The sequence below is a fragment of the Panulirus ornatus genome, chromosome 43 (assembly GCF_036320965.1).
Source record: "Panulirus ornatus isolate Po-2019 chromosome 43, ASM3632096v1, whole genome shotgun sequence".
NCBI classification, from domain to species: domain Eukaryota; kingdom Metazoa; phylum Arthropoda; class Malacostraca; order Decapoda; family Palinuridae; genus Panulirus; species Panulirus ornatus.
This window is the reverse complement of record NC_092266.1, coordinates 27839094-27850055: the sequence shown is the minus strand read 5'-3', so window position 1 is coordinate 27850055 and position 10962 is coordinate 27839094. Positions and strand designations below refer to the sequence as shown.

At 45.8% G+C, this 10962-nt stretch overlaps 2 protein-coding genes across 2 annotated transcripts; both read left to right on the top strand.

Annotated features, from left to right (window-relative positions):
* The first annotated feature begins 236 nt into the window (after positions 1 to 236).
* LOC139762447 (uncharacterized) lies at positions 237 to 2748 on the top strand. The gene is made up of 2 exons (XM_071687340.1): positions 237 to 368; positions 1692 to 2748. Exons 1-2 carry the CDS (start codon positions 357 to 359, stop codon positions 2508 to 2510), a joined length of 831 nt encoding a protein of 276 aa, XP_071543441.1. The 5' UTR covers positions 237 to 356; the 3' UTR covers positions 2511 to 2748.
* A 5793-nt stretch (positions 2749 to 8541) lies between these two features.
* LOC139762446 (uncharacterized) lies at positions 8542 to 10524 on the top strand. The gene is made up of 2 exons (XM_071687339.1): positions 8542 to 8642; positions 9573 to 10524. The coding sequence occupies exons 1-2, from the start codon at positions 8631 to 8633 to the stop codon at positions 10347 to 10349; spliced, it is 789 nt and encodes a 262-aa protein (XP_071543440.1). The 5' UTR covers positions 8542 to 8630; the 3' UTR covers positions 10350 to 10524.
* The last annotated feature ends 438 nt before the right edge of the window (positions 10525 to 10962 follow it).

The window sequence follows — 10962 nt, the reverse complement described above, 5'->3', positions numbered from 1 at the left end:
ATGCTCGTGTGTCAGTGTGTGTGTGTGTGTAGATATTCCACACTCCTATTTAGGCTTACTGGAGGGAGTCTTGCTTCTTATCGAATCCCATCGCTTAACCTATCTTTCCTACTACACAGTTTTGTGCGTAGTTGTTTCACTTGAGCCTAAAAATCGATTCATAAACGCGAAGGGAGGTGGAGGCGCGCCGACCTGTGACCTCCACATAAATGCAAACAGGATAGCTGGAAAGGTGAAGTAAGGTGCGGGAAACTGGTGCGCGTGCTATAGAAAACTGGTCTCAAGGTTAACTGGACCGGTGAGAGCTGCGCTCTATATAAACGACACCCGCCTTCAGCTCCCAATCACACTCCACCATGAAGCTCCTGGTGAGTTCTGCAAACACCTCTCTTGTGTGTCTCATCTGTATTAGTGTAGTGCTGAACATAACCACAATATTAGCCAGCCCTCGACAGTGACCAACTAGGCTGTAGAGTGTGATGCTGGTGTGAGAGCAAAACTCTTGAGTGATACAGTGTTTGGCACGGGGCCGGTCTCACTTTGTTGACCCATCCTGTCGTTAGAAAGATAAGAACTTTGTACCATAACGTTTGTGCCAGGGAGCCAAATATTCTCAGAGAAAACCATTATGACGACACGGTTATAACACGTCACACCCTTCATATACTACCAACATTCTGCACGGTCCTGTGTGATGTGAATGTTCTATTTAGTATGTGTCGTGCTACAGGAAAACCATCAATGGCTTTCATCTTGTGATGTTGTGGAAGCGGTTTGGGGTGTGGAAGCACCAGTATCATCAGTTCAGAAGAATATGGGTGTCGGAAGGACCACCAGTAATGGGTGAGAGGTTGGGGGTGAGAGGTTGGTGATGTTGAGGGAGCATCAGTAATGTGCGATAGGTCTGTGACGCTGAGGGGAACACTCGCAATTTCCTTTCCTTCACGTATTTCAACCTCAAGAGAACTTCTCGGCATTACTTAGTTTGTAACTGTTGGCTAGATACTGTGAACGAACGGGATAAACTGTAAGACAAAGTATTTCGTAGCTCAAGCAGTCTGAGAAATGGGTCGTTTTCAGAAATATTCAAGTGGATATAACTCAACCAAATAAAAGCTTAAGTGTTATCACTAGACACACATATCATGTATTTGTTCCTCACTATGTCTTCAAGTACAAAGAAACAAAATCTGGGGAGAGGGCTTAAGCACCTTGGCTACACACCTTCCATAAATCTGTCTGGGCCAGAACTAGTCATGTTGGGCAGCACCACAAGACCAGTCGGGTGTGAAGACCTCAGTGTTTTGGTCCTCAGCGTTGACGTCCTCGCCAAAAAGGTCACTGAGACAAGAAGCTTGCAATCAATGTATTTCTGCTTTCAATAACCCATGTTTGTGCGACCCATCCAAGCACATCATCTCCTCGAACAGTGAAATGGGTCAAGAGGGATGCAACTGTGGCTCATTTCCCAGTCATAACTCATGCAATTGAAAGATGAACTCTACATTTGATAGCCTTCACGACCATTTACATTTGCTCTCAGACGTTATCTCTTCTTGTTTACTGTCAGAACCTGCGAATATCTGTTCTCTTACAAGACGATCCATGTTGTAGCAGCCAATTTCCCCCCCCCCCCCTAGGAAATGACTATACTGCCTGAGTATAACCTAACAACTTCTTGTTTTTTTCAGATACTCGTCTCGCTGATCGCAGCCGGTGCGGCTGACACAGTCAGGAGCTACGTCCCTCCTCCATACTCCGGCGCAGGACACTCCGTGGGCGGCTCTGGATTCGTATCGAGCGGCTCTGGATTCGTATCGGGTGGCTCTGGATTCGGATCAAGCAGCTCCAGATTCGTATCGGGTGGCTCTAGCTTCGGATTTGATTCAAGCGACGAGGTATTCTCCGGGGTTGGAGGAATTTCAGTTGGCGGAGGAGGAATCACTTTCGGCTCTGGCGTCTCTGGAGGCGGCTGTGGTCCTGGCCAAGTCCGTCATGTGGACGGTAACTGCGTGGTCCCTCAAGTCACTCGCAACTTGTACGTCTTCAACGGCCCTGAAGTGGAACCAATTGTAGGTCCACCCCCACAGATCCCTCTGCCGCAAGTGAGACATAACGTTATATTAGTTCACGCCTCAGATTCCAACGTGAGGCAAAACACCTTCGTTGTGCCACCGGCTGAGGAGAGGAACACGCTCTACATCCTCCAGAGGACACCAGAAGTGGAACAAGAAGTCATTCACTTGCCAGAAACACAAAAGCCTACTCCCGATGTCTTCTTCGTCAACTACAGAGATGGCGACAACCCAACGCTGCCCACCGGTGAGAAACTGCAGGATGCCCTGGTCGCTGCCTCTCAAGGTGGCAGTCGTGTCATCGGCGGAGGTGGCATTCAAGGCGGCGGCATTAGCGTTGGCGGCGGCTTCGGCGGCGTCGGTGGCGTCGGCGGCTTCGGAGGCAGTGGTGTATACGGTGTCACCACCCCATCCACTCTCTACGGGGCACCCTAGAATGATCCTGCTGGAATCAGTTGCACTGAGGGTCTGCTGCGCCACGCGCGGTTCCACTTCTCCTTTGACTCCCTTCCACCTCCTCCTCCTCCTCCTCCTCCTCCTCCTTCACCCTCCCACTTCAGGTCCACTGTCATATTTATTCGAGTAATAAAGTCATATATATCTAATGAACAACCTGAGAAGGTTAGATCATCCTTTGTTCCGAACACTAAAAGGAATAAAAGAGAAAAAAGTATCTTACTTGTCTCATCAGTTGTCCTTTCTCTTCCTCTGCACAGAAAAGCATCGTTCATTCCATAGGAACAGCATTGGGCCAAAGGTAAAGGATCCCTGACCAAGCTTTACACGATTCCTTCCCCCTATGAACTTCTAGGGTATCAGAATGCAGTTCATCAGCGGAAGGTCCTCACGATCGCCTGTAGTGATGAACAAAATATGTGCTGATGATGAGGTCTGAGCCACACTGCTAACAGCTGCACGTCATGTTGAAAAACACTTATGATTATACATATACCAACATACATATTTTCTTTCATACATATTCGCCATTTCCCGCGTTAGCGAGGTAGCGTTAAGAACAGAAGACTGAGCCTAAGAAGGGAAATCCTCACTTGGCCCCTTTCTCTGCTCCTTCTTTTGGAAAAGTAAAACTGGAGGGGAGGATTTCCAGCCCCCTGCTCCCTCCCCTTTTAGTCGCCTTTTACGACACGCAGGGAATACGTGGGAAGTTTCCTTTCTACCCTATCCACAGGGATAATATATACATATATATAATTTTCAATTTCTGTTCTACCTTGTCGCTGTCTCCCGCGTTTGCGAGGTAGCGCAAGGAAACAGGGAATGTATGACCCAAACCACCCACATACACATGTATATACATATACGTCCACAAACGCACATATGCATACCTATAAATTTCAACGTATTCATCTATATACATACACAGACATATACATATATACACATGTACATAATTCATACTTGCTGACTTTATTCATTCCCGTCGCCACCCCACCACACATGAAATGACACCCCTATCCCCCCGCACACGCGCGAGGCAGCGATAGGAAAAGACAACAAAGGCCACATTCGTTCACACCCAGTCTCTAGCTGTCATGTATAATGCACCGAAACCACAGCTCCCTTTCCACATCCAGGCCCCACAAAACTCCACCGCTATACATGACAATCGAACCCTGGTCCATCTGTGTGGCAGCCAAGTAGCCTCCTAACTCCCAAACTGCGATAAGCTTTTAAAACACGCTGATTCACGCATCTCGCTGACTGATTTGATTCGTGCCGGTAACCCCGGCACGAATCCATTGTGCCTAACAATATATATATATTGTTAAGGACTGGTGGTTAGTTAATGGATGGTTTGGAGGGAAGGGGCGTATTGCTGTCGCAATAATTGAGCGCCGAGCATGCTGAGGCGGGAATGTAGTGAGGGGAATCTTAGTTTCATTGTACAGGTTTTGAGCATCTGTGGTCTGTTTGCCACTTTATTACATCTGCCTTTTGAGAGGGTGGCAGACGAAGTGGGTGAGGCGTAATTTAGAATGGAGCGGATGATTGATCATGAAGTCTACTAAAAGTGTCTTTGTTTCTTGTCTAAATCTGATGACAGCGTTCTGAGGGGCATTTAGTTTCGTGTGTTGCTTTTGTGTTAATGTTCTCGGTGTGTGAGGGAATGTCATGGGTGCGTCGCTTGTGGAGACCGGAATGGATTATTATCTGATCAGTACGAGTGATTGTGCAATCCATTTACAGTGACTAGAGGATGTGAGGACTGGATTCGCTGACTGAACTGCGTGTGTGAACTGTTGACTTAGTCCATCTAAGTCTGATACTCGCACAGGATGTGGATGAAATGGCTTGCTTGCTCAATTGTGAAAGCTGAATCAACACCCAAAAGCCTGGAGTGTGTCCCAGAAATTTTATCTACTCACATCCTGTACAAACAACAAAAAAAAAGACTGATAACTGATGATAACTGAATCTTGTATTATCAGAAACGTAAGATGATATTAGCATCTTATGGGAATGTATAACTCAGCTGCCACAAGTCAAAGCAAAGCTTTCTTCGGATGAGTGTAAGAATGTGTTAAGGTTAGTCGGGGATCACGTGTAACCTTCTCTCTCTCTCTCTCTCTCTCTCTCTCTCTCTCTCTCTCTCTCTCTCTCTCTCTCTCTCACCACCACTGAGGGCTGGGCTCAGGTCACATGCCCCAGGTGTCGTAACGCCCTCCTCTCTTCCAGCAGCTACATGTAACTCGACCTCCTCAGCGTGCAACCAGTTGCCCCGATGATGTCATGGGAAATATACGAAAGCTTACTGTCTCCTCCTTTTTATATTTTCTCTGGATGTATTGGATCTTATAGCCACAGTGCCATTGTGGTTACCTATATATATATATATATATATATATATAACTTTGTCAGGTACTGGCACCAGATGAAGTGGAGTGTCTCCACGAAACAAGTCATATACCACATGTCTAGAAAAATTACATGTTAAACAAAAAGTATATGAACTGCTGGAGTACGATTTCACCTTCATAATTCAATCACGGACTAATGTGATCATCATATATATATCTATATATCTATCTATCTATCTATCTATATATATATATATATATATATATATATATATATATATATATATATATATATATATATATATATACCATTTTATATACATATTCGCCATTTCCCGAGTTAGCTAGGTAACATCAAGAACAGAGGACTGGGCCTTAAAAGAGAAAATCCTCATTTGGCTCCCTTCTCTGTTCCTTCTTTTGGAGAAGTAAAACAGGAGAGGAGGATTTCCAACCCCTCCCCACTCCAACCCCTTCCAGTCGCCTTGTACGACACGCAGGGAATACGTTTTGTCGTACGATACATAAAGAACAATGTTCTAAGGTATGGATGATCTAACGTATGGTGTCCCTCAGGACGTTATCCTAACGTACAGTGTCCTAAAGCAAGGTGTCCCAAATGTATTAAAGGCCTCGAGCACGGTGTCCATAAACCCCCGTGTCTTAAAGAACGGGTTTTAAAGCGCAGTGTCCTAAACTTATGGTGTCCTAAAGTAATATGGTGACCTGATGTATGGCGTGTCACAATATAGTACAACCCGTCTGGATACTTTTAAATGTGGTCTCTCTAACTATATTACCCCCAGAGTATGGTTTCCCCCAGAGTCTATTTTACTCTCAGAGTTCAGCGTCCTGAGGTACCCCAGTGTCCCCCCAACCTTGGTGCGCAACCCGAGACCTTTAGGTACGTACTCCATTGACAGAGACCCAGAACCCCTTTTTGAACCTGTCTTCTGCGGTGGAAGCTAGAGGAAGGATGCAAAGCCCTCTAGCAGGTATTGGCATATAGCTGAACTTGACATCAAAGTCTAGATCCACTGTGGCGTAATCTGTCGCAAGCAGCACCTCACCATCGTGTCATATCTAAGATTATCATTTTCCCCAAGTTTCTTAAAGGTGTCTGTAAGAGAGTTATGACAGGCCTGGGAGCGTTCGTGAACTGGACGGGTATTTTGACCCTGACAAAGACCAAAGCTACGGTTATCAAGATGATGATCATCATCATCCTGACCATTGAAAGCCTTTATGTAGCCTCCACGTTACACACACACACACACACACACACACACGCACACACACACACATGCCTTAGCCAATGATGAAGTCATGGCCTGGACGTGGCATTCTCCTATGCAAACTACGACGAGTCAATGTGTCGCACCCTCGATGGACAGGGATATGGTGCACATCAGAACACACTCTTGCACCGAAACCGTCCGTGGTATCAAGGGATCAGAAACCATCCGTTTGAATCAAGTTCTCTGCAAAACTGTCCGTGAACTTTAAGTTCTCATCAGCGTTACGTAAGCTGAAACCCGTAGTAGATGTTCATTACCTCATGTTCTTCGTAACTGTTCATTACCTCATGTTCTTAGTAACTGCTCATTACCTCATGTTCTTAGTAGCTATTCCTTACCTCATGTTCTTAGTAACTGTTCATTACCTCATGTTCTTAGTAACTGCTCATTACCTCATGTTCTTAGTAACTGTTCATTACCTCATGTTCTTAGTAACTGTTCATTACCTCATGTTCTTAGTAACTGTTCATTACATCATGTTCTTAGTAACTGTTCATTACCTCATGTTCTTAGTGACTGTTCATTACCTCACATTCTTAGTAATAATGAGAAAGATCGAGTCTTAGGGAAGTATCTGTCACTTTAGATTCTCACCAATAGTTCGTAAGAACAAGTTCTCAGTTCAGTTCGCAAGTTCGGGTTCTTAGAACTGTCCATTGATCCACGTTCACAGGACACGGACGTAAGTTCAAGTTCCTGGGTAATGTCCGTGGGGGGGGGGGGGGGGGGGGGGGGGGGTTTAAGGTCTTTCTTAGGAATCGTCTTTTAGCTTAAGAGTTCAAAACCTCCTCGTAAAACGTAAGTTCTCGTGAGCAGTCCATATAAACCCTGGTTCTCATAAATTATCCATAGGTTCAAGTTCTTCTGGAACGGACGATTAGCTTAAGTTATAAGTAACTGTCTATAAGTTCAAGCTTTAAGAACCCTGTTCGCAAACTCAAGTTCTGAGGGGAAAATCACTGTATGTTTCCTCAGGTCCTCAAAAGCTTTTGGTAAGTTCAGATTTTCAGAAACTGTCCTTGAACTCAAGTTCTCAGACTCTACCAGTAAGCTCAATTTCTCACAAACTGTCCGCACTCTCTGGTCCTCCTCTAATAAAACTGTCTACATCACGATTTCAGGAACTTTGCAAATGCCCAAGTTCTTCGGAACTATCCGAAGGACCAAGTTCTTAGAGTTCTCTTAAGTTCGCGTTCTCAGGGACTCTCCGCTACCTCAAGTTCTCTTAGTAACTCTCCATAAGATCAAGTTCTCATATTCTCTTCAGCTCGGGTTTCTAAAAGTCCTCCATTTGTTCATAGGTTTTTCAAACCTGTCCACAAACCACAAGTTCTTAGATCCGTCCATTAGCAAAAGTTCTCAGAAAATGCCACTCAAAAACTAAACATTATCCCAAGATCTCTCAGGGTCTCAAAATTATTTCTAAGCATAAGCTTTCAGGAGTTAGTGTTAGTTAGCTTAACGTATCTCTAAGCATAAGCTTTCAGGAGCTACTGTTAGTTAGCTTAACGTATCTCTAAGCATAAGCTTTCAGGAGCTACTGTTAGTTAGCTTAAAATATCAGGAATTGTCCAGCAGCTCAGGTTCTCACAATCGTCCGTGAGCATTAGTTCTTATGAATAGTTTGCTAGTTCGAGGTGTCAGGGCTGCCCTAACGTTAGCTCACAGCTCTCAGAACGTTTTAGTCAGATGAAGCTCGAAGAACTGCCCTTTTTTGAACGCAAGTTCCTGTCATCGTCTGAGAGCTCATGGCCTCATAAATCATTCTTCAGCTGAGGTTCTCAGAACCGTCGTCCCCTATAACGCAAGTTCTACGAACTGTCTGCTAGCTTAATTTCTCACAATGGATCGTCAGCCAAAAGTCTCAATACTGACCATTAGCTTATCCTCTTAGGACCGTCTGTGAGCCCACGATACCAGAGGCGTTCCACCACAACCAGATCGCATCCGCCGTTAGCAAGGGGTCACAATCTAATGACCGGCATGAGCGCGCGAGCTTTTATACGTGTGCGTGTGTGTGTGTGTGTGTGTGTGTGTGTGTGTGTGTGTGTGTGTGTGTGTGTGTGTGTGTGTGTGCGATTGGTATAGTATCTGGAATTACCTAACCGTACATAATGAAGGTAAATATACATCTATTACGGCTCCATCACGATATCTCTCGTTTCTGTCATACGATCTATTGAATAATACCAGAGTTTCCCCTTGCATTCACTATTTCACTTCAATGCACAAAAACGTCGATTTCCAGAGACGAAGGTTCGTGAAGGTACACGGACCTGTGACCCCGCGTAAAAGCAAATAAGGCAGCTAGAAAGGTGGAGTACGGGGACGAGAACTGGGTCGGTGCTATGGAAAACTGGTTCCAAGGTTAGCTGGACCCAGGGAGAGCGGCACTATATATAAGGACTCCCGGCTTCACTTCCATATCACACTCCACCATGAAGCTCCTGGTGAGTCCTGCAAACACCTCTCTTGTGTGTCTCATCTGTATTAGTGTAGTGCTGAACTTATCCACAATATTAGCCAGCCCTCGACAGTGACCAACTCGGCTGTAGAGTGTGATGCTGGTGTGCGAGCACAACTCTTGAGTGATGCAGTGTTTGGCACGGGCCGGTCCCACTTTGTTGACCCATCCTGTCGTTCGGGGAAGAACGATAAGAACTTTATATACTGCCAGGGAGCCAAATATTCTCAGAGAAAACCACTATGACGACACCATTACAACAGGCCTCATCCCTCCTATACTGGCAACATTCTGCACGGTCCTGTGTGATGTGAATGTTCTGTTTAGTACATGTCGCGCTACAGGAAATGAATCAATGGCTTTCATCTCGTGATGTTGTGGGAATACCTGTATAATGAGAAAGGCTAGTGATGGTGTGGGAACACAAAACATGGGTGATATCTTCCTTGTGTTACGGTAACACGAGTCATGGTTGAAAGGTTTATGTGTTTCGGTGAAGGATGGCAGTGGATGAGTGGTACAGGTTGTTGTAGCAGCACTAGAAATGCCTAAATGATGTATGGTGTTAAAGGCCGTAGTATCAGGAAACTGCCAACGTCAGTTCTTTGTTCCTCAACATCAGCGTTCCTCACACACTCGTGCACCAAGAGCGTCACTGAGACAAGAGCCCGAAGTCAAAGTTTCTGTTCTCAATAACTCTGTCTGAAGGATCTGGACACAACAACTTGCCGAACAGTGAAATGGATCGAGAGCGAATGCAGCTGTGCTTCACCCAAGGATAAAGCAGCTCTTCATATGATAACCCAACAACATTTATGTTGCTAAACTTTATCAGTTCCTCTTGTCTTCCGTGGCAGCCCATATTTTGTCATGTCTATACTTTCTAAATGTAACTTAGTGACTTCTTGTGTTTCAGATTCTCGTCTCCTTGATCGCGGCCGTGGCGGCTGACACGCTCCAGACCTACAGCCTTCCAACACCCTCAGGTCCAAGACTTACCTTAGGTGGATCTGGATTAGTCTCCGGCGGCCCTGGAGTACTCGCGGGCAGCTCCGGGTTTGCCGCTGGGGGTTCTGGCTTTGTCTCTGGTGGACCAGGGTTCGCCACGGGTGCCTCTGGTTTCTCTAGGGGAAGTTGCGGTCCAGGCCAGGTCCTTCACGTGGACGGCAGCTGCGTCTCACCTCACGTCACCCGAAACTTCTTCGTGTACAATGCCCCTCCAACGGCGCCGATCGTGGGTCCACCACCGCACGTTCCTCTGCCAGAAGTGAAACATAATGTTATATTCGTTCACGCCCCCGAAGCTGTCGTGGACCATAAACCCATTGTCGTGCCACCACCCCAGCAGGCCAACACCGTCTACTTCCTCCACAGGCGACCACAAGTGGATCAGGAGGTCATCCACGTGCCAGAAGGAGAACAAGAGACTCCAGAAGTGTTCTTCGTCTCCTACAGAGATGGCGAGAACCCAACTCTTCCCACGGGTGAGAAACTCCAGGATGCCCTCAGCGCCGCCGCTCAAGGTGGCGGTCAGATTATCGGCAGTGGTGGCCTTGGCGTTGGAGCTGGCATCGGCATTGGAGGAGGCATTGGTGCTGATTTTGACGATGGCATCGGCATCGGCATCGGCATTGGCGGAGGCGGTGGTTCGTACGGCGTCACCACCCCGTCCTCTCTATACTCTGCACCTTAAATGATCCTGCCAACATCAGCCACACTGCCTGCTGCCCTCCAGCCTCGACTCTCAAGTCTCGTTCGTCCTTTTCAATCAACTTTCTGTATTTGCCAAACTTATCTCTTCTGTTATATAGTGATATTTATTCGAGTGATAAGATTATATATTTATTAAACAATATGAGAAGTTCAAATCATCTTTTGTTCTCTATACTTTCAAATTGTTTGAACACGTCTGTACTTGTAGATGACGAACCTCAACCAAAGAGGAACGGTTCTCTCGAATGCACACAATGAACCGCACTCTTAGATAGCCAGTCTCCTGGATTTTGATCCAACACGACCATTCTTCCTGTAAGATGGTGTATGAGATTCTATATCTGACCGTGTTAGCTTCGTTCTTACTATCAGTTATAATCATGACAACTGGAATTTTTTTTTTCTCTTTCTTTTATCGTCTTTCCTTCCATCACTAACTGAAGGTACAGCATAAACTTCACTGTAAACACCTACGATGGAACTAGTTGCAGAGGTGACTCAAACTGGTGTTCTGAATGGGTTCTCTGTTGCTGTTAGTCCTCTGAATAATAAAAGTCATTTGTCTCGTGTACGCGATACTTACTTTGGTTGGA